This window comes from Anser brachyrhynchus (assembly GCF_964034855.1).
Source record: "Anser brachyrhynchus genome assembly, chromosome: 4".
In the NCBI taxonomy this organism is placed as follows: Eukaryota; Metazoa; Chordata; class Aves; order Anseriformes; family Anatidae; genus Anser; species Anser brachyrhynchus.
Genome location: NC_137698.1, coordinates 20,663,236 through 20,687,507, shown reverse-complemented (window position 1 = coordinate 20,687,507; position 24,272 = coordinate 20,663,236). Strand labels below are relative to the sequence as shown.

Here is a 24,272-nt window from a genome sequence, read left to right as displayed (position 1 = left end):
ACCCGGGGCCGGGCCAGGACCGGGCCGAAGCCGGCCAGGGCCCCGGCCGCCCCTCCCGGGCTCGCCGCCATGAACCTGGCCCTCACCAAGCCCCGCCGCCCCCCGGCCGGGCCCGGCCCCGCCGCCCCCCGCGCCCCGGGGGACATGGAGCCCGGGGGCCGTGCGAGCGGCCGGGCGCTGCTCATCACCCTGCCCGACATCGGCGAGGAGGCGGCGGCGGAGGAGAGCGACGCCGAGGAGGGATCCCGCAGCCCGCGGAGCCCCCCGTGAGTGCGAGCCGGGGAGGGAGCGGCAGGGGGAGCGCCCCCGGGCCCGGGGGGTGCCCCGGTCCTTCGGTGTGTGCTGGGCGGTGTGGAGGGAAAACGCCCCGTGCCCGGCTTGGAGAGCTCCTGAGTGATGTAGGGGGGTGTGTGCCGGGGGGCTCACTTCGTGGCTGTTTGCTGAACCAAAGCGGAAAGGTTTCCTAGAAAATGTAAAGCAGAATAGCTGCCTAGAATCTGTAGTAGTTACACTGTTGCATTGGAAGTGTATTTTGTACTTCCCCCCTAGAAAAAATACTAATAATGGATGGCTTCCACGTAGCAGAATATTTGTGTTACAGTCCTCAGGGTTTCCCCGGCAGAGAAGCCGTGCTCATCCCCGTGTTCACGGTTGATACAGTAGGTGTGTTAGAAGGTAGGCACCTGTCCAGTGCTTTTGGAAGCAGTTTATGGGCCTGATGTCCGCGAATGCATCTGATTGTGAACCTGCTGATAAGCTTTAGTAACAACAGTCTCTTGAAAGGCACTGTCTGCTCTGTTTTGAGGAGAGGAAAAAAGTGGTTTTTCATATATATATATTATTTTTTTTCTCCTCGTGTCTTTTTAAACTGATCTCCCACCGATTTCAAGGAATGACTGTAGTGCTTGTGTTGCAAGGTATAAAAATTTGATCATCTTCTGATTTATCTGCCTCTTCTGTGGTTTTGGAAACTTCGAGCACATCATCTCTTAGGCACCCCTCTATGCCTTTAACCATGTTTGTAGCCTTTTTCTTAGTGCTGCCTGTCCTTGAGATGCAGGGACCAGAACTGCACACAGTAGTCTCTTTGGGGAGGCAGGAAGGTTTTACATCACAGCAAAGAGATGCTTTCCATGTCAGTCTCCTTCCTGGTCTGGACCAATGTGTTGTTGGTGGCTTTGGCTGTCACTGCATATTGAGTCTGTGATGACTCCAGGATTGCTTTCTGAACTGTACCTGCTAGTCCCAATGTCAGCATCATGTAAAGGTGATGTAGCCTGTTTTTCTCTGAATAACCATTGCCAATGGCTATTTGTAAATAAACACTTTTCTAAAGGTATTTGTACATTTATTTTAGCAAATAATAAATGAATTGAGATACTGTAATTGCCTGATAGCTAAGCTATGTAACTTGTGAGAATAATACAAGAAGGGTAACATCCTCCCTGCTGTGCTGCTTTTATTTCCTCCTACCTCCATCTAAAGTTGTGGGTTTTATTTCAGAACAAATTGTAAGCTCCTTCAGGCTTAACATTTTTCTGCATTTGTTTAGAATAGTAGCCTTTCTGGAGTAGCGGGATTAATGTGGTTTGAGGTGTATTGACAGAGTTCTGTTTAAAATGTATTTGATGCTTTCTATAAATAATATTAGAACCAAGTCAGTGTTTGTCTGTAATTTCCCACTATTTTATTTTTTATTTAAATACCAAAAATAAAGCTGGGTATAATGCTGTCTGAGCTGGTATTCCTGTTAAAGGGCTGATTTTTTTTTAATTGTTGAAAAAAATAAATAAAGGATGACACTCTTAAACTATTTGCTTGTATTGGGATGAAGAATAAACATTATTACATTAAAACTGGTTGGTGTGCAGCAAAATGCTTATTCCAGGTTACTACTGAAACACTTCTAACTGATATTCCCTCATTATTCCATAATCGTTATACTTTTGTATGCATGGCGGCATTTCAAATATTTTATTCATAGCAGTCAAGCTTATTCTGATAAAGTATTGTCTGTCTTGAAAAAAAAACCCACAACAAAAACAAACAAACCAAAAAAAAAACACCACAAAAACCAACCAACCAAAACCACACACACACACACGCACACACAAAATGCAAACCAAACCAGAAGGATGTAGAAGGAATAAGATACATCACTTTGACAAGGAAAGTCTATACCTCCACATTAGCATTTTTTAATTAGATGGTTCCACTTAAGTTTGTAGAAGAAGTATCTCAATTAAATATTGAAAACTTTAGTATTCCTTGCCTACAGTTCAGATTTGAATTTGTGAGTTGCAGAATGCAGTGTTATGTCCTTGATAGTTTCATGTAGGAAATTTCTGCTCACCTGAACAAAATTCCTTCGTGACAAGTTTTATTGGTGTTTAAAACGTTTGAGAAGACATTGTCAATGACTACTGCACTTTCATTAATGGCAATTTAACTAGGAGTGACTGGTTAATAATAATAATAAAAATCCATATTTTACTTTTTTTTTTTCTTTAGTTGCTGACAAGTCAATAACAATCAAGATGACTGAGAGAGCAAAACAGAGAAAATCTGGCACTGATTTCTTCCTATCTTTCCTGGGTACTCTAAATATTTCAGTCCCTCAATTTTCTCAGCTCTGCAATGACCAAAATTAGTCCTAGTACAGTATAGGGCTAAACCATAGCAGTAGTTTATAGGATTTTGTATTTACTGTTTATTTACATATTGATTTCATATCCTTCTAATCCCATTGAAGGAGCAGTAATAGTTTTTTTTTTTTTTAAAGGAGAAAAGTCCACCTGCACTACTGTTGTTTTGTGAAAAACAAACAAACAAAAAAGCTATATAAGGTCACATTATCCTTAGGAGGATGATGTGATACCTTATGCTACACTTACCACAGCATGTTGGCGACATCAAGATACATCAATTCCTTTTTAAGAAACGTGATTATTGGTAACCTAAAACATTGTGATAACTATGGGAGATAACAGCTATTAGATGATCTAAAGATAAATCAGACAAGGTTTTAGTTATGTTATTTAGGAATGGGTAATATTTTGTAGAAATTGCTTGAACTGCTGTACATATTTCGGGACAGTTCTAATGCCTGAAGAACATGTCTGTGAATGTGGTACAAGAAGGGTAGCTTTATCTGTGATGTAAAAATGTTGCTGCCTACTGCCAGATTTTTTGTTTCTCAGTAGCTCAAGATTTGGCCTTCAAAATGATGACCTTTGAAAGTACAGGTATAGGCAAGTTGATGAGCTGCAGAAGAAAATGGAAACTCTGCTTCCCTGTCTCCTGTTTTAACCATTAATAGGAATAGATCCCTTTCATGTTGTAATGCATATTAACCTATACAGAGCACTGTAGCATTACTTTGCTTCTCATTGCACTTGTTGTACTGATCTAAAAGTGCAAATGCAATGATGTGGTGTTTTGCCTCGGTCATTTTTTTCATTGCAAATAAGTGTAAAAGAGCTTAGAGGTATTATTTTTACATGATACTACTGGTCAGGATTTCAGCATTCTTCTAGATGGATGGAATTAAAAGTAATTTTTAGTGTTTCCTAGTATTTTATGTAATTATAGTTTCTTGGTAAAGTCTCCTGCAGTTTCCAGCAAGTAGCTAGTCAGAGAATAAATGCCAAAAATGCTAAAAACAAAGAATGCCAGTTTTCTTCAAAGTGTTTTTATTGCTTTCAGATGCCCAGAACCTACCTATTACCTTTAATAATAGGCTGTGTTGTTTAGGAGAGACTGGTGTTATGCTTACAAACGTGCTCCATTTCTGAGCCAGCACTCCGTGAGTGGGATCACAACTGTCAGTGATGGAAAGCAAAAGAGGAAGAGCCCAGGGTTATTACTATTATTTACTGGCAGCACTCCTGCAATGTCAGGTGGGAGGTGCTGCTGAAGTGTGTGGAAGCTGGGATCAACAGGAAGGGAGTGATGTTGGATGGCATGGAGAGTAGGCTGATTTGGGAAACTGAAAAACTTTGTTGTTTCTAAGTGTTTGGCTGTAGCAGGTTTGACAATTTTCTTTGGTGTTTTTAGCTCACTGGTGGTCAAGGTGCATTTTTACTTTACAGAAAGTGACTGTGTGCACGAGGGATTTCTCATAGATATACAGCAGGAGACTATCCATCATCAGTATGTAATCCCTCTCCTCTGGCCAATAGACCTCTATTTCAGCATATATACATAATGAGCAGTTGTGTTTTAAAATGAATCAAATGTCCTTTTTAATGCTTCCTGATATGAAAGAAATGGAGTCTTTGGTCCCAGAGGAAAGAGAAAGGTGCTTTGTATACCTTAGCATATACAGACTAAGGTCTCCACGTGCTTGCATTGCTTGCATACCGCTGTGTACTGTAGAGCTGTTTCCATGATCTTCTTTCGTCTGCATAAGTCTGTTATAAGAAAAAACATCAACTGAGTTTTCAAATGTACACGAGTAATGAGAAGACATGGGGGAAGCCTTGTGGACCACTTCCAAGTGTTTTGTTAGGCTGCTACTCTCTCCCTGTCTCTGTTTGCAGACACTTGATCCTTCAGCAGTAAATGCCTCCTATCAGATCTAAAGAAATAAAACACCTTCTCTAAGATGCTAATTAGCATTCTTTATTATTGTAGTTAATTAAGATGATAGTATTTTTCTTAATGTTAATTCATAATTTATATTAAAAAGTCAGATTTACTTCCATAAATAAAAGCAGTACTTAATATGCATATTTTGCTCTCAGAAATTGTTTATTTTCTGGAACCAAGTATTATACTTGTGTTTTCATTTTCACAGTGAACCAATATTAGAAATATAAAATATATGTATTTATAAAATACTCACCAAACCCATGCCATGTTAAAGGCTTTATAATTTTGAAATGCATTCAAAATTTGTAGAAGAATAAAATGAGTGTAGTGTATGCAGATAGTTTTAAGAACTAAGCCTAGCTTTAAAATCAGAAGAGCATGTTGTTTCTCTATCTTATAAAGACAGGAGCAGGGTGCAACAAAGGTCATGGTTGCAAGAGCCTTAAATCTATTTCAGGTTTCAGTATGAAAATGCCTAATACTAAGCATTCCACCTAGGTGGATGTAGTACTGCTGTCCACTTAAGACAGTGTTGTACGTACAGCATGCTATTCTTATTAGGGTATTAAAAATGATGTCCAGTTTTACCTTATTCCACCTCTTTAGAAGTAGCCCTGAAGGATGATACTACATGTATGCTACTGTTTGTGTTGTCTGTGGTTTTAAAGAGGTTACATTCTCTTCTATTCACTCCAGATACAATGTCAAATGACGACTGTATCCATAGGGCGAGTAGGTCTTGGGTAAAACAGGTGCAACTACTGAATGCTGTGTGTAGGAGGCTGTTGTGGAGGGCGAACAGCTTACAGATGGTCATGCTGGAAAGCCCCGAGGAACCTCTGTGCTTTGGGATTCGGGTTCTGAGAGAACCTTCTGCCACCTGCAAGCAGAGAGGAAGGGTGATTTGGAGCCGCAGGGGGGCTCTTAACATGCTGCTGGACAAGACTTTTTTTTTTTTTTTTTTTCTTAAACTCCCTCATAGCTGTTATGCAGCTCCCCAAAGCTGAGACATAAAATCTCATCATTGCCTTCTTGGAAGCCATTTGCCTTAGACCATCACCATTGCAAGCCATTGCAGAATCACATCCTGGTTAGGATGTGTATTGATTAGCTGTGTCACACTGATGAGTGATGATATTCATTTGGCAAAATCTTTCAAGATACCTCATCTTTGGAGATGAAGGCAGTATATTCCAAAGCTATCTTCCTTTTGAATCAGGCGTGAATTTCATGATTATTTAGGAAAAGATTTTTAGCTTCATATGAAGGTAATTTGCATTGGGGCAAATTATACTAATTTGGTCTGGTCGAAAAGATTGTCACCTGAAAAATCACTAAAAGTTCAATTGTTGGAACACTCCTGGAGAAGTCTAATTATCAAAGCATCAGTAATTCATATATAGGTTCAAAGATACTAAGTGCCATTTCTGCAAAATTGGGTGGTATGATAAAAGGCTATCAGAAGGAAAAATTCTGATAAAGATCCTAATTTTCGAACTTCAAATAAAGTCAGTACTTCCTTGAACAAAGAGCAAGATAACTGAAAGTACAGAAATGCTCATTAATAGATAAGAGAGCAAAATAAACATCATCTCTGGGTCTGGAGTGATGCTCATCAACCTACACATGCTGTCACTTTTCATGCTGCATTTTGCTAGCTGTCAAGTCTTCACAGGCTCCAGCATTTTCAGTAATAATAACGATAAAGATACTGTGTTGTTGGAAGCTTAGAAGGTAAATATTTGCTATACCTCATTCCAAGGTAGATTTTTTCCCCATTATTAAGCCATGTCATCTCTAAGCAAAGAGGCAAGACAGATATTGTAGCTGTCTTAAAACAATTTTCTGTGGTTGGCTAGATGAAAGATCTACTAAATTTCTTATGATTCTGCCTCTTTCTCTGTGCATCCATTGAAGTTACCTCAACTGAACTATTTCAAGAATGACTTTTCAAGAATTGCTGCAATTGTCTTATCTTTGATTAAGCTGAAGAGTAAGGAGTATAAGCAGAACAGGCACGGTTGTCACATACCTTCATTTCCTTTCCATTACTCCAGTAAATAACTAAAAGCTGAACCAAACTGAGTGTTTCAGCAATTCTCAGGGTCACGGGGTCTGTCTCATAAAAATGTCCAGACTGCTGAAGGAAGAATTTGGCACTGTCATAAAGTGTCCTGAGCCCTGACTGCTGTTGCTACTGAGCACTCTTCAGACACACCTCCTCTAGGATCTGCTAATGATGTTCAATATTGTCTGTTGTACTGGGCAGTTTGTGGTCACTGAACTTGTTACAAGAGGGTAAAAATGCTCTTCTGAAAGGTCCTTTGAGTCTATTTAAAAACAAACGGCAACAAAAACCCCAATTAAATCTGTCTTGTCAAGCAGCACAGGAGAAGTGTGCCATGGTCAAGTGCAACCAAGTTAGATGGATGGCTGCCTCACCTAGAGGGAGAAGGGTGCGTGTATTTCCAATGAACTTTGTACTTCCTGTGGTATAAATGTTCAACTCAGTTGCTGCATTGCATGCCTGGAATATCATTCATCGTTCAGAAGGAAGCCAGGTCATGTTTGTTTCTTCCCTGCTCCACAGGTGGAGCAACGTTAGCTGGGGGAGATGCAGGAGGGCCCGTTTGTGCAGTGACGATGAAGCAGTGTGCTGTTTGTAATGAATTTTGTGCATTCTGCTCTGTGAACATGACAGTGACCATGAGTGGTCTATTCACTTCCAGGAAGCTGCTCCTTGAAGGGGCTCTGTGTTGTCAGTAACCCTTTAGACAGGAATATTTAAGCAGGCTGGTTTTATGGAGTAGCAAGTACAGCTTCCGTTTATTATTTCACTTCAAAGAAAGGGGAGAAATAGGCTCCAGTGGTGATTGACCCAAATCAGTGTAAGAAAGGATGGTGTGATTCCAAAATCACTTCATTCCAATAGATATACTTATGTTAAAGGGAGCTTGTATTTTGATTTTTATAGTCTCATATCGATGTTTTCTATAAATCTGTCATACACCTAATAGTTATCTCTTGGTTATACAAACTGTGTGTGGGATGGAGCAACAGTCGGAAAGTGAAAATATGAATGAAATGAATTGTATCAGGTAATAAGAGGAAGCACATGATGTTGTGAGAGTATGATGGATTTAGTATGTTTACATTTGTTACAAATCACACTTGCAAAATAGAAAGGAGCATGTAAGGGAGATGGGGGATCTGAGAAAATCAATTCTTTAAGACAACGAGGTGGCATGTTTATTAGAGATATTATATGCTGTCCAAAATGTGATCATGTATAGTAAATACTTCCATCAGAGGTTGAAGCTAAAAAATAGGATGTTACCCATCTGATAGAGAGATCTGATGAGCATGCATGATAGTAAAATTAGTAAATTTTTTCTCTGTTCATTGATTTCTCTAAACTCTGTTTGAATACTTTTTGGCATCTCCTTTTGTAACGCTCTCTGCTTCCAAATTAAGGTAGTAATAATAATGTACTCCTCAATTTCTTATCTATACATTTATCATTGTCTTGGTGGGGAGGGAGAAAGAAAAGGCTTGGCTTAGAGAAATGCAGTTGGTATTGTGTTTTTTCCTATTAACTTTTTTGGTATAAATTGGTGGAACAGGGTGGAAAGCGTCCTTTCACTGCAACGCGCTACACCTTGAGCAATTCGGCACAGCTCTGGCTTCACGTCTGAGGGAAGGCAGCGGGGCAGTGACTGCCAGATTTCTGTGAAATTCCCTGAAAAATGATGTTCTGCTGCCACTGTCATGCAGACCAGTGGAGCAACCGGACTTTTACCTAGTGGGGCGTTTCCAGGCCCTCTTCAGCCCAAGTAGTAGGGGGGGAGGCGAGGCGAGGCAGCGCGGGGCGGGCCGGGGGGCGGCGCGAAGGCCTGGCGGGGGCTGCTGCCGAGCCGGTCAGTGCCTTGCCGTGCTAAGCCGTGCCAAGCCGTGCCGAGCCCCATGAGCAGGGCCAGGGACGCTGACCCGCGGGGGCTCCTCGTCGTGGGGTGAGTGAAGGGGCCGTGGGGGGGCTGGGTTTTGCAGCTGGGAGATGAACGCCGCTGCCTGCTGAGGCGGAGGCTTCCCGGGGTGCGTGCGGCTGCAGGGACATCGGGGAGGGCCGGGGAGCTGTCAGGAGCCGGCTGCTGCTGGTCCCAGAGCTGGGGAAGGGTGCTGTGAGGGGGTTTGGGGGCTTTCTGCAGTCAGTTCGTGGCCCGGCTTCTGGTGTCATGTGCTCCCCGGGGTAACACGGGTGCGTGCAGCGCAGTGATGCAGCAGGAAGGCTTTCTTGCTACATCTTACGCACCGCGCTATGCCATCTATATGCGTCTTTTCACAGGGATGTTATTGGTGGTATTTCTTGTTTTGTGCATCTGTAGCTTCAGGTTGCCTTTGAAGCCACCAGAAAAGCATTTGAGATTCTGTGAAGAATCAGGATATAGATCCTTATAGATCCAGCAGATGTGGTCAGTGGGGCTCCTAAAAGACTTGCCAGTAAATGAAGCAGCCAGGATGCAAGAGGGAAGGTTTCTTGCCTGGGCAGGTCACTACAGTAGGAAGCACATAGCTCCTTCCTCCAGTGGTGTTTCATAGAGGTCTGCACTGGGTCCTGGGCAATTCAAGCTAGTTGACCGGGTAAGGGGGTGAGCAGTGACGTGAAAAGGCTTCGTGGTGATACTAAGCTGTGGAAAGGCACTAAAGGCAAGAGTCAGCTATGAAAAAATGAAGAAAGACCTTGGAAAACTGCCTGGGCAATAATGTGGCAAATGAAATGGCAGAGATAGATGCACAAGGGCGGGGGAACCAGCTTCCCACGTGGCAAGGTGGGCTGTGGGCTCACCATTATTGCCGGCGTGGTAGGGCTTGGTGTCAGGAAACATGACGTTTTCATGGGGCTGGGCTCTGCCACTCTCCGTGGGGCCCCTTGGTTCTGACAGTGGCCCAAAGCAGATGTGCAGGGATGAGGGAGGAAGGTCAGAGCAAGCACACAGAGATGCTTTCCATTGCTGTCGTCCCAGCCTCCAAGGATTTGCAAGTCAAGGTGTTTATTCCCTGATGAGAAGTTCAAACGTGTGGTGGGTTTTTGGAGGCTTATTAGCCAAGACATAGGAGTAGGATGATGTGTGACATGATTTGTTTGAGTAGGCAGTTGGATTTTGAGGTCTGTATCTTTGTAGTCTGTGTAGATGCAAGGCAAATACAAGGGATAGGAGGAAGGCTGAGGAATCCCAACTGTTGCAGGGCCAGTGCATAGTTCTTGGTTAAAGAAATCGAGAGAACTCGTAAACTGTGAGCTGTTTCCTTACAGTTACTCATTCACAAATGTACTTTGATGCAATCATGCTGCTATTCATGGTTATGACTTAAGGATTTTATGGAATGAAAATAGGTAGTTTCACAGGTGAAGTAATCTGTTACTCTAAAAGTGTTTCTGAGCAACATTTTGACACATCTGTATATATTCTGAAGAGGTGGATTTAGTTTGTTTAGGACGGAATTTAGTGGAATTACAGAAGTATATAACTATTAACAGTGTCAGCTAAAAGTCTTTTCCTCTCTTAAAGGGTATTCAATTAAGACTAGTAATAAAGATGGAGATACTCCTGCTCCTTACTGCATTTTATTACTCTTCAGTGTGGTTTGAAAGATATGGTTTCAAAATTTGAACAAGTGTTCAGGTATTGGGAGAACCAAAAAAGTCAGGTTCTAGAATTTATCATTATTATTATTATTATTATTAATATTATTTTATGCTTCAAAGGCATAATAATAGAAAGCCTTTGGCTTGGTTTTATATTGAGCCCATTTGTATATGCCCATGTTTCTTGATGCTGTACTAACCTCTCAGTTCACTTAAACAGAACAGCCACGCTGAGTGTTCATAGTCTTAGTTAAGACCATTGTTTGCTTGGCGCCATATATATAACTTTTTATGCAGATGTACATCTGAGAAAACTGGCTTTGGGTTAATGGTCAAACAGAAACACAGTTAAGTAATTACTGTATGGACAATTGCTATTTTGTGCCTTTGCTCTGTTCTGGGAGTAGTGAGGTGCTGCTGCTTCATTGCAAATGAAGCATTTGCATGTGCTTCATAGCAAAATTTAAAGTGCAAAATTGAAGTAGAATGCATGTGAAGTAAAATAAGTCTCAAATTACATGTAAATAAGGTAAAATAAAACCTATTTTAAAACACGATAGTTTCAAGCAAATGTTTATCTACGATGAATAGGATTGTCACCTGGACATGGCCCTGAGCAAATGGTACCAGGTACCTACATGGTCTCCAGAGGTCCCTTCCCACCTCAACAATTCTGTGATTGAAAAATTCAAAGAGTTGCTGTTGTCTTTTTCCAGTGGAGGTGTGAGTTTATTTAATTGTATGAAATTATGTCTTTTTTTTTATTTTTATTAGGAAGGGACTGTTCAGAGGTTCCACAAATCAGTGTCTTTCAGGAAAGAGTGGAGAATCTCTTCCAGCAGTTTTTGAAAGAAATGTGCAGGAAGCCATCAATAACTACACTTGGTATGCATTAACTTCTGAATAAGTACTTCATTAATGGAATCTTGGCTTAAATATTTACTTCAAGATTGGTATTAATTTTCACCAGTCATGCTTTTACTCATTCTCATGGATGACAGTTAAGAAGTAAGGAATTTGATTTCTGAAATTATTTGAATTTGCAAGTAAAACAGCAGTTTAATCAGCTGAGATAGCTTTGTTCAGGATTCTAAATATTAGTCATGTTTATTTTTATTTATTTATTTATTTATTTAATTTATTTATTTATTTTTATTTATATTTATTTATATATTTATTTATATTTATTTATTTTTTATTTTTTATTTAAGAGTAAGAAAATGTCTGTTTACCTTTGCTTTCCATAAATTACTTAATATTTTGTATATTTCCTGCTTAGAATATGTTGCTTTGTTTTCTCTTTCTGCTTCTGCCAGCTGAGTAATTCCTCTTAATGTATAGAAATGTGCAGATCACACAGAATTTAGGGTATTAATTGACCTAAACCATTATTTAGTGGGCTTGGATTTTACTCGTGGTTTGTGTTACGGGCTTGCATATTTTTAGAGGATAATGAAGGGCAGAAATTAAGCCTGGATGGGAACTCAGACTTCATGGTTAAATGCAAATGATGCAAACCAGCTTTGCAGGTCAGTTAACTTTCAAGAAATTTCATTCCAGTTGACATTGGTTAGGATTTGCCAGGCCCACGTGTCTGACTGCCCTGGCTTTCGCTGCATTCCAGGGTTGGTGGTGGCTCACAGGAACCAACCTGAGCTTTCTGAGAAGCTGCAATCCCAGACCTCACGTTTTAAAGTCTACCAGGTCTAACAGAATAAAAGCCACTTTGTATGGATATGTAGCTCCATGCTAATTGAAACATTTGTAGAGACTTAATGCTTGGTTTTACATCATTTTCTTGTGATAGCTTCTAATGGAGTTAAAGAGGGCTTATGTTATCTTTAACAGGTAGTTTTTGTGTGTCCATTAACTGTACTGGAGAAAACAAAATAATTGTTAGAGGTGGAAATGTAGGTACATCTATGTGTGTGTATGCATGTATTGGAATATCTGTGCATGTTCTAGAGTGTCATTATGGTTACAATGGTATACATAAATACAAATGCATAATACAGTAGAAGAAATTGCCTTTAAGGCACTAACTGGTACCAATAGAAGCACGTACCCATTGCACTGTACTTAAAAGCATACACTTAAAACTCTTTACATCAGCTCTAATAGCATGTCCTGAAAGTCATGCACCCAACAGGAATATGTATCACTGTCCATTTATGGGATCAGTTGCTTTATTTTTAAAATGTTTATATAGAAAACCATTTAATTTTTCATTTTGTCTTCTTTTCACAGTGAAACGCTTTCATCGCTTTCATCCAGTGGTCATACAACACCCACAGACTTGAATAATTCTTGGTCTGGAATAAAAAGCTGTACTACAGGGTTGTCTACTGAAAGAAGTTCTGTTTACTCCTGGAGGGATGATGTACGTCACAGAAGTTTTTACAGTTTACTTTAAATATTCTGGAAAAGATTATTATTTTTTTTTTTCAGAAAATGGACATGCAGCACATGTCCTATTAGAAGAGTTAATTGCTTTCAACCATAACAGCCTTCTGATTAAGAATATCAATTGAATATTAAAAAAGTTTTGTTTGCAAATTGATAATCAGTGCAGTTGATATGTTTAAAAAAAAAAGAAGAGGTTATGCCACCTACCTCTTCTTTTCGTACTGCAGCATATGAACTATGTCCAAAGCAGGTGGTCTGAAGATCCATTTTGAGATGCCTAGCCAAGTCTAAGTTGTCCTGTTCTTCAAATATTGTTTTTTAATATCAATATGTGTGCTTGCTGGCAACTATTATTTTTATTATCTATAGGAATTTGATAAAGCCAACACACAGAGAGTGCAACAGCTATTTTGGGATATTGATGAAATGCTGTTTGAAGGAAAAGTGACCTCCCAAACTCAGAGCCTGCAGGCAGAATGTGCAGACTGGGTTGAGCAGTCTCTTCATTTAAGGTAAGGAAATTTCTTGCTGGTACTTGTTTTAACCAGTTATCACTCTAATTTGAATTTTTGGGCTATCCTCATATGAACTGCTCTTGATGTATTGTATCAGTAACACTTCTGCAATCAAATGTGGATCTCAGGGACTGAGCTGTGCCATTGTTAAACAGTAATTCTGGGGGGTGGTGCACTAAGCAGTCAATGTTCTTTATTCTGATTAATACAATGATTGCAAACAAAGATATTTTAGCAGGATGTAAAGAGAAGATGATAATGCACCATTTTCATAATGTCAAAGGGTTTTTTTTCTAGTCAAAGAATACATCTTATAAAGAAACATTTGTTTTTACTGTAAGTGAAGGCATACTGTGAAATCCCAAGAAATTTAGTGCTAATTCTTTTACTGATTCTTCCAAAAAGAAATAAAAAATGAAGGCAACCACATGCTTCAAATATGCTGCATGTAGGCTATGTACATCAGTGTAAAACACTGTATGATATTAGCCCAGCAACACCTAGTGAACAGATACAAGGATGCATATATGATTAAAGAGAATTGTTTTACATAGAAGTGAAAAATGTCCAGGTAGGGCAATGACTGCTTCTTACAGCACAGAGGACAGAAGTCAGTGTGGAACTGCTGTGGACTGTTCCTGCCTTCATAAATGATTGCATGTCATTCTTAGTGAGGTGTGGTGTCTCTTGGCTGTTGTAGACATAGACCTTCATGTGCCTATATTCTAGTTAATAATTTTTTAACACCATTAAAATGAATTTGTCAATAACAGTGATGTTTTTAATGCTTTTATATGTATTTACTAGTCATAAGCCTCTGCAAATTAAACTGAAATCTACTAAGAAAGCTTGTCATACTTTCTTAGGAATAAGAGAAACTTATCAAGTGAATCTGAGGCAATTTTCACTAGCGTTAATCCATGTTTTCCCATTTATAGATGCTGTAAAAGTGAATAAACATTCATAAAGTGTAATTATGAATAAACATCCATAAAATGGAGAATGATTTTTTTACTTCATCTACCTTTATAGCAATCTGATAAGCTTGACTTTATTTGCTCTTAAAAGCTGTACGCTAGTGTCTTGTCTTCATAAACGAGCTTAACTTTAATGACTTAAATACTGGGCAGTGTATTGTATGGCTGCTCCATACTGTGCTTATTCAAAGCAATTTTAATTAAGTTATGCTTTTACATTGCCTACTGTTTACAGATATTTGTATTTTTGATACTTGCACCTGCAGTGGATTTCCATCTAAGATCTCTCTCTCTCACTCTTCTTTTCTCCCCAGGGTTATAGGAAAGCAGCTCCTGTTGCCAAAGGACGAAGGCTTTCAGCATTTTGAGAGCCCAAGTGATAGCTCTGTGAACGCTAAGTGTTTACCTGGCCTCCGTGAATGTACTATCAATATAAAAGAGTATGTTATTTTTTTTTTGAGTTTCATTTTGATCTTCTCTTTTCAGAAATTTGTACAAATATTACTTGTATATTACTGAAACATTTCAGTATAATTAAATATGCGCTTTCTTGTTTCCTTGAGTATTTAATTATCATTTCGTTGATATTTTTTCAGGCTCTGCATTTCAGGCTCTAAACTGATTCCAACAGCACCTCCAGTACATAAATCACTAGATTTAGTTTCCACTATGACTTCTGCCTCTGACTCATCCATGTATTCATTCCTGGAAGAAGAAATCTATGATGTGGATGGAAAAATAGAAGAATACCTTGCCTTTGACAACAGAGAGCTGTAAATAACAGATATATGTATTTCTGAATATCATGAAAAATTCTCATTAAGTCTGGTCAGGGTTCATAAAATGGGTTTCTCTTCTGTAAAATATGGTTCCTTCTCTACTTGTATTCAGTAGCAGAATGGTCAAAGCACTCACTGGGCATGTGGAAGATAAGCTATGTTGTCTTTCTAGAGGTTTAAAACTCACATCTCCCCTGTCAGAGGAATATGCCTTAACCACTAGTTGTTTTGAGGTATTTTGTACATGGAGATTAAATAAAGTGACTAATTTTGAGACAGGGATTAGAATGAAGGAATCCCCTTTCTGCAGGTGAGTGCCTTGACCACCAGGTTGCTTAGGGTCTTTGCACTGGATGTGTTTTCAGTCTGCCCTAATGAATCTTAAATCCTTTTTTGTGGAGCACAGAACATCTTTACAAGAAGAGGCACAGGATACAGCCAGCATTTAGAGCATTCTCTTGAGTGATGAGTAATGCAAGTGTCTTCTCAAAAATGCAACCAAGTTTTCCCGTGGCCTGCCCAGTTGAATTTTCAAGCAAGAAGGCAAATGGGTAGAAGAAAGACTGTAACAGTCTGTTTTCTAAAAGACCTCTGTGAGGGGGAACCTTTAGTAGAGCACAAAGCATAACTTTTTGTGCTCAAGCTCGAGGCACTTATAGGAAAATACATGGTTGTTCTGAAAAACTGAGGAACCAGGCAAAGGGAGATCCAGATAGACTCTTTTAATCCTGTTTTTGAAAGAAAGGGTGTGGGCACCTGCCTTTTTGGAAGCTGAAAGGATTGAAAGTCCTCCTAGAAGTGATGTATCACTTTGTTTTACTGAGTAAGCAAAAAGCTTGGGAGAGGGACTCAGATGAAGGTGTGTTTCTCTACTCTGTGCCTCCTGTTATCATATTTCTTGTTTTGTTGTTGTGATTCAATCCTGAAATATTTTTATTCTTCCTAACTAAAACATTAGGCATTACAAAGTCTACTATGAAAATAACTTGGTCATTTTGTGAGTTGGACCATACAGACAAGTCTCAGAACTCAGTCTTCAAATTGCAGTCCAGTTTGAGGAAGAAGTGACTGAAAATAGGAAGGGAGGTAGTAGAAACCATTATGAATTTAGGATCATCCTTGTAATCTCAGAAAAAAATGCATTTCCTTAAAAGGAAATATGATAGCATAATATATATATATATGTGTGTGTGTGTGTATATATATATATATATAGGTTAAATCTTTCTTCCTAGGAAATACATTAGAAGACCAAATTAGGAAGTGTTGCTACACCATAATTCCATATGTAGATAGGAAGAAAAAAAAGTAACTGTCCACACGGTAGGGGAAAGGAAAGAGGTCATGGGCTCTGGTATTCATGTGAGGCAGCAGGAATCCTTTAAAGTTGTTTGGTTTTGATCACTAGTGGAGTGCTGTAGATATATACAGGTACACAGGACCTGATGTAAAAGAAATATTTTGTGTGACGGTCCTCCTGCCAAATGCAACAGACAATAATTCCTTTATGGTAAAAGACATAGGATTTAGTCTCAAATGACTAAGTGCCTTCCTTCTAGAGTTGTTTCTTCTAGAGCTGCATTTCTTTCTGTTGTAATACCTTGACTTTTTTTATAAATTATTATTCACTTGCAAGCAAAAGAAATAGAAAGCATGGTATATATTCGATTGGTACTGTTTGCATAGCTGATTGGTACGTTTGATTTTCTAATTTTTTTTTGTGATCTACATCTGACTATTTTCTTCCATATGTATGTTTCTATTTATTGAGTATGTTAGAAAGAAAAGAAAATAGTCAAAATCCTTGGTAATTTGTTTCAATTGGCTTCATTTATTAGTGATGAGAGTTTGGAACAAAAGAGTACACATCTTGCTGAGAAGAGGAGTAAGCATGGCATTCCCCCTGTTTCTCCCAATGCCTGTATCAAAGATATTGTGGCTTCTGAAGTATTTGATCATATCTGGAGCAATGTTATTGGAATACTGGAAGAACTGATTAAAAAAAATTGGGAAACCAATATCACAGGTATATGATATTTTTAGATATGCTGTTGATACAATTTAACTTGACAAAAATATTTTTTCCCTTAAATAAAGCTTGGGAAATCTGAGTATTTTAAGATAGCTGTGTTTGTAGTACAGCATTATAATGTATGTAATGCTTTACTAGAAGCCACCCCACAAATGCACCTGACAAAATAATAATCAAAAAAAACTACTATTTTTCAGTGAATTTTGCTTTAGAAGTGTTTTTTAAAAAAGGCACAATATTGACCAAAATAACTCCATTTCTGGAGACCATTTTTTGTTGTTGTTGTTGTTGTTTGGTTGGTTTTAAATCATAATCACCAATTGGCACTGTTAGAAGGGGATCACTGACAACATGGTCTGAATCTGGGACCTAAGAATCAAAGTCTTCTAATCCTCAGTGTTTGACCTTTGTTAATAAAAGGAATCCTTAGGTAGTCAGATTGTTACAGAGAGAGACAGCCTTGCTGACAGTGCAGGAGTTCAAGAGTTTTATGTGGGATGAAGAAATGGTGATGCGCATATATATATTTATATATAAATTTTATATATTTTTATAATTTATATAAATATAAATTTATATAAATATATAAATTATTATATATAAATATATAATTATATATTATATATTATATATAAATTATTAATAATAACATTAATTATATATAATAATATAATATATAAATTATTATATATATAAATTATTATTATATATAAATATAATATATTTATATATAAATATAAATATATAAATAAATATAAATTATATATAAAATTTATATATTTTTATAATTTTATATGTATATCCTTTGGAGTACTAACAGACTGTGGTCAAGAAAAGCAAAAGCTAGGAAAACTTAGTAGAAGTGAAACTATTCCTCGGTGTGCATACGTTATCGTTAGAGGCTGAGGGAGAGTTTAGTTCTTCTTTCAATATTTTTTAAAAGGACAATAGCAGAAGAATATCTGGGTGTAAGCACTGGAAATTACACTCGGCCTCAAATTTAAGTCTAAAAAAAATAAGAAATGGCAGAATTTCTCAGAATACTTTCAGCACCTGAACTTAATGTTTCATGTGTTACCAAAGTAGAAAACGGTTTTTCACACCACAAGTGTGTTTTTTAGGTTAATGTTATAGTTTGGAGAGGACAGCTTAGTTCCTTTATCTTTATGAAGGGCATCACCTTGTGACAAATCCATAGCTTCCCAAATACCAGAGGGGTTGGAATAGATGATCTCTGGAGATCCCTTCCAACCTCAGCCATTCTGTGATTCTGTGATTTGAGTTTATAATAGAAATAAGATGATGATGTATACCCCCCTCCTGAAAAAAAAAGTATTTAGCTGCTGACAGAAAAGTATAGATGCAATAAACTATTCTTTTTCTGTCAGTAATTTTTTTTCTGCTTAAAAAATTCTTTGGGAATTTTAAAATAAAATTCTAAGAAACTTTATAAGTACTTTTTAAAAATAACAACAACAATAAAAAAAAACAAACTTTATCCTTATAGATCAGCTTGTTCCTCATTGTCAGAGAAATCATAAACAAATAGGAAATGTTTTCAAAAAAACCCATCATTTATGGTAGATTTTAAAATATCATGGCAACTTAAATATTATGGAAACTTAATAAGAAATTATTTACCGTGAAGTTTCATATTGCTAGGATCAGCACATTCTGTCTGTTGGGATATAAAATGGCTCTTATTCCCTCTGTTTTGTTTTTTTTTTCTTTTTTTTTTTCTGTTGTACAGAGAAGGACAAACAGGTGGAGAAACTGAAAGCTGTTACATGTAAACTGCCACTTTTGCCTGTTGGTCGAGTTACAGCAGATGCTGGCAGTGTCCCCCTTTCCAGAGGCTCTGAAGCACGAAGTGTATCTTTTGGATCTCATTCTGTTTCATCACTGCAGGTAAAAATAACCTCAAGCAGCATTCTGGGAAGTTCATTAAAGTACTTCTCTCCCATTATTGCTTGTTCCTATTTTGTGGTTCCTAAGGGCACCATTACCACTAAGATATTGCTGAAGTTGATTTGGAATTATTGTTTTATTTATTTTTCTTTTCAAATTGTATTTTGTAAAAGTCTGTATTCCCTCCTGAGAAAACAATTCTGCTTTTATTGTGGTTGAGTCTTATGCTCTTCGTAGAATTAAAATAAATTCAATTTCCTCCCTGGACTGCAGGGATGTGAAACCGCAACTTCAGTTGCTGTACTCAAAACCCTGTGTGTTTCAGACTCACTCCTTTTCTTTTCCTTTGCTTCTTTCAAATGAGGACTTTGCAGTACACCACAGTGTTGGCATTAGAGCATACCTGTCTTCATGGAAGCTTGTATTTGTATTGGTAAAATACTTTTGTTGTTATTCTGCTTGCTGCCTCCTGCCTTGTCCATTTGCTCCTGTTTTGCACATTTTTGTTCTTTTCCAACTGCTATTTCTGTGGCTTTTTTTTTCTTTTTCTTTCTGTCTGTGCATTCAGTGCAAGCAACTTCATTCTATTCCATCTGATCTTTTTCAACACTTGTTAGGTAACAAGATAAGAAACACAGAAGAGATTGCACAGCACATGCCCCATTGGCATGCTTGGCTCTGTAGTGGTCCCAGCAGCCAAAAGAAGTAAAATGCTCAGATAAGTAATGCTCAGACTCAGTGCCCCAGAGTTGGACTGTGCTGAGGGAAAATGGAAAGTCTGAGAACTGAATTCCAGTTTCAGCTGAAGCTTACATTGCAAATTAAATTTCAATTCAATAACTAATTTCCCCAACTTCTGTTTGTGTGATTTTTTGAAATAAGCAAAACAACGTATTTGCTTCACCTGCTACTTGAATTCTATCAAACCTTCTTAACAGAAGCTTCTCTAAATAAACAAGTAAAATATCTTTTAAGTATGTGCTTCTTGCAATCTTCCCTCAGAAAAAGAAAATTTAATGCATATTTGTTGCTTTTACTAGGTTCACCGTTTCTCCAGCAATTTCTGTAGTGATTTGAATGGTGTGATGACAATTCAAGCAAAACCACTCCAACAGAGGCACATTGCCACAGCAGAAAAAATACAGTAAGTGTTGGTATGAAAATATCTAAAATGCAGCATAATTCAAATAACATGAAAGATGTTTTGCAGTTCTAAAAAGGCATCCATCTTTGTGTGCATCACCAGTGTGACAATGTTTAGATTTGCAGAGGGTTACAATGATACTCAAGAAATATAAGAAATACTTTTACCTTTTTCTCCCATCTTTCCATATCTCATTCTCCTTTCTTTTTTTGCTAGGAATGAGCAAGACAAACCACACAAGAATGGCTCCAGTGCTCCAAATTCAGTGCGCACTAGACTGGGGAGAATTGCTGATAACTGTGTTCTCTCATCATCTCGGGTACTGCTGGCATCTTCTAGGAAGCTACCAAGCCATCGTAGGTTACCTTCTCTCACTTCTGACCAACCCTCCTCAAAAGCTCCTAATATGTACAATGATGAAATCCTTAGGGGGACTAAATTGTGAGTTTTTTCATTTTATTTTTTGCTTTCCTCAGAACTTTACTGAACCTTCACCAGTGAAGGATTTAGCAAAAACCTTGAGAGCTAGCACAAGATTTTTTATTGATACTAGAATTCAGAGAGAAAAATATAGCACGCAGAACTGTGTTTTTTGAGGAGGGGCACTTCTTTATTTTTTTGTTTCTGTGTTAAGTGCTGTTAATTTCTGTAGCTGAGCTCTATTAAGAAATGAACTGCTTAATAATTTCACATTACTACAGTGAAGAAGCTTTAAATGTGAATTTTCCTAAAAGAGAATCCCTTAAAATTCTGTAGGGTTGCTGGCTTGGATCATTTATCTTCTGGTGGTGCACATACAGCCCGAAACAAGTTACCACCAATAAACTCAGAGGCTGCTGAACAGTATCTTTCAGTCCCTCGATTACAACAGAGCTATGTAAGTAGTGTTCGTTTTGTACTTGTAAAGAACTTCAGGCTGTTTGAAAATAAGCAAATTGTTCTGCATCACTGGTTGAAATGAGCAATTCTACAGTTCATGCTGGTTATTACTTAATACCTGGTCTTAATGTGCTAATGTGTAGTACATTGGGGTACATTTAAATGCAAGAGACACCAGTTTAAAGGCTCAGGTTAAAAAAAAAATCATAGTAAAAACTTTTCTCTGAAAACGGAGTAAAAAAACTAAACAAATAGCCAAACAACCAGATTTGTATTTCTATGCATCCGGATTTAAATAGCTCTTTTCAGTATTTTGTTCTTTTTGTTAGTGTGTGAGAACTAGAAGATAATACTGTCTGGAAATAATGTAAATCAAATTGATTCTGGCCTACTTATGAAGAATAGAAAAAATAATAAGTAACAAGAACAGAAGTAAATTGGCATTATGATATTATTTCACTTCTGAATACTGTTTTGAATTGAGACACAAGTACAGTTGTTTTTTTCTAATATAAGCCTTCAGGGTTTATAGACTGGTATATAGGTAAAGGCTCAAATCTGTATGAAAAACATGAGTAGGTTTAAATGACTTTAATTCAGTGCTCTTGGTGAGTGAGAACATATTTTTCTTTTCTTTTTCTTTTGTGCCTTTTTGTATGGCAATGAAAACATTATTTTAACCAATTCAATCGCTGCGTTCTCTCAGAGCTCTCTTTAATTCTCTCAGCATCGAGGACAATATGCTTATAGCAGAGTATCAAGCGCAGTGCCTGGCAGTACAGAACAGCAGCCGCTCAGAGAACGAACTGTTGTTATTGATCAATTTTCAAGGCCCAACACAACTCATACATTCAGGGTATGTTACAGTGTAAGTACAGGCATGGAAAAGTGAAGAAGTGTCCATTTGATTTATGCCCATTGTTGGTCTATAGAAGGTCTCATTAACTGGGTGTCTCCTGATTTCCAGTGTACGTGGATTCCTGCTCCCTCTACACAGCAGGATGTTAAAAGGCTTTGGGAGAATATGAACATAAAGCAAGGCCAGCGTATGAGGAAGAGATTTCCTCGGGTCTAATGTCTTAAACAGATCCTTTCAGGCAATCTGCATGGAAGTGTGCAGTTTTTAGTACTGCTTGGTTGGGCTGACTGTGCTGGACTAGACCGTAAAAAATAGATTGTCAAACCATTTCAGCAGGTAAGGATACCATACCATCTAATAGTATTTCTTTCCTTTTTACAGACAGACACACCTCAGAAAAGATCACTGACTCCCATGGATTTTGCTAACCGTAGAGGGACAGGTAAGGATTTTTAATAGGTAGGCAAAGTAAAAATCACTTGGAAGGTGAAAGGTCAATAAAACCTACTAACTCATTCTACAGTGGAGAAATAAAGTGCTCAGGGAGAGCACTCATCTCATTATAAAAGAATGGGTGTACTTGGCAGGATCTGTTGTGCCTTGTTTTGAAGTTCATTTTCACTGCTTGGTCTGAGATGGCCCAAGCTGACTGCTAAGAACCCTGAAAAGCATCTTTGGTTGTTATGCCATGGGAGAAAATGATGTCCCACTCCTCTTATACACTGAAATCTCAATAAAAATATTTACAATTATGACAAGGTTATTTAAGTGCTTGTAGGTAACCATTTTTGTTTGGAAGTTCCTTGAGTTTAAATAATTATCTGATTGTAATAATTATATAAAAGGTGCTGTGAGAATAAAGATGGATCAGCAAATACTGATCAGAGCAGGCTGATGGTAGTAACTCATATATTGTATGGGAGTGTCTTTCAGATTCTACCACAATTAACAGAGTTTTATATTTTTTAGGCTCACAGCATTACTACAAATCCTTTCAGAGAAATCCTCCAACCTCACGCAAGAGATTTCAGATTGCTTCTTAACGTAGCTTAGAAAGAAACAGAAGCCTTCAGCACTGAATGGAAGATTAAAGTGCTTAATTTGCCAACTAGTATCTTGTGTGACAAAAAACATGCAGTTTCTGCGGAGCCTTGTGATCCTCCAGAATGCCTGTATTGACTTGTTCTAAAGTTGTCTGACCAGAGGTTAGATTAAAAATTAGAGCAAAATGAAATAAATGGTTGAGATCCCAGAGTTTCAGGTGACTGCTCTTTTTGTAGTCAAGATGCTGCTTCTGCACTTTCTTCTCAGGCATTCCTTCTCTTTCTGCCTTTCCTTAAGGAATTGTTATTCTACGTATAGAAGCAAATAAGTTATGTTCAGGCCATGAAGTCCTGTTCACATTTTTTCATATTTTCTCAGTGTTAAAGATGTTCCGGTCCACCCAGACATCAGTCATATATAAAACTTATACTTTTAAGCAGGAGTTTGACGCATCTCCTATTTAACTCCTATTTTTAACATTTCTGCATTTTTAGTCTGTCTGCTTATTATAGTTGCTCTCTTGTAAATATTGTCTGTCCCTAATTTCTACGTTTCCTTTAATTCTTTTGATATGAAATTAATTCACTGTTTCTTAAACAATTCTATGTGTCATTTACTGGAGAACTGCTAGGATAAACTGTGTTTACAGGAAGCAGTGTTTTCCCTGTCAGGCCAAACATATTTGTAGATCCTGAATAATTGAACCTGCATGGTGACAATTACTTCTTAATATTTTTTATGAAATATTGTCTGCTACTTTACAAATTAGACTTTTTTTTTTTTTTAAATCCAAGCCTTCACCTTCAAAGTTTTAACACAAAGATATGTGCTTATTAATGAAAGCATTATTTCATACTTCTTTGTGTAGGCCCAAATGGGAAGGTCAAAGAGGAGGTTGGAACTGTGTTCTGCCCAGAGATCACAGCCTTGATCATGTCCCTGGGTATTAGTACTGTGTGCATGCACAGTGAGTGATTCATCCTTCCATCAGAGCCAGCAGTTTAAGTGGATGTGGTAGAAGAGCTGTTGAAAACAAGGATGAGAAAAATTTAGTTATTTGCCCAAATCATGCAGTTAGAAATAGAATCGTTTTTTTCCAGCTGGAAACTAATGCTATTTCTCATCACATTTTTTTTTTTAAATAAATGTTCAAGTATTGGTAATCCAAGGAAAAACATTTTGTAATATATATATTTTATATCTGTACTTTTATGAGATTTCTGGTTTGTATAAATGGTCATCAAATGCTGTATTCTTTTGAGTAAATGAAAGCGTTTTTCAATTACTTTCCTGGTTTAGTGCTTTTTCCTTTGGCTACACAATTTATTCACTGCTGGTATTATGGTATAGTATCTGAGAAAGCAGAATGCTTTCGCTTTGGAGCTGCACATCAATGTGATTCAGTTTGTTCAAAAATCTCAGGTCTAAGATTCCATATAAGTTCAAAATTCAGTATTCTCTACAGGTGTGTCTGAAATGTAATTTTGCTCTT

General features: G+C 37.8%; 1 protein-coding gene across 6 annotated transcripts; it reads left to right on the top strand.

The window, feature by feature from the left end:
* Positions 1-68: 68 nt before the first annotated feature.
* FAM149A (family with sequence similarity 149 member A) lies at positions 69-24,063 on the top strand. 6 transcript variants are annotated; one of them, XR_013950457.1, is made up of 14 exons: positions 69-266; positions 11,012-11,122; positions 12,485-12,617; positions 13,013-13,155; positions 14,450-14,575; positions 14,732-14,908; positions 16,753-16,940; positions 18,697-18,854; positions 19,895-19,998; positions 20,215-20,439; positions 20,755-20,875; positions 21,584-21,733; positions 22,118-22,178; positions 22,706-24,063. XR_013950457.1 is itself a non-coding variant. In XM_080590163.1 (14 exons), exons 1-14 carry the CDS (start codon positions 70-72, stop codon positions 22,777-22,779), a joined length of 1,947 nt encoding a protein of 648 aa, XP_080446289.1. In that variant the 5' UTR covers position 69; the 3' UTR covers positions 22,780-24,063. The 6 variants fall into 6 exon arrangements, 5 of the variants coding, with proteins under 5 accessions (XP_080446289.1, XP_080446288.1, XP_080446290.1 ...); XM_080590163.1 differs by having other exon boundaries at positions 21,605-21,733; XM_080590162.1 differs by having other exon boundaries at positions 21,605-21,745.
* The last annotated feature ends 209 nt before the right edge of the window (positions 24,064-24,272 follow it).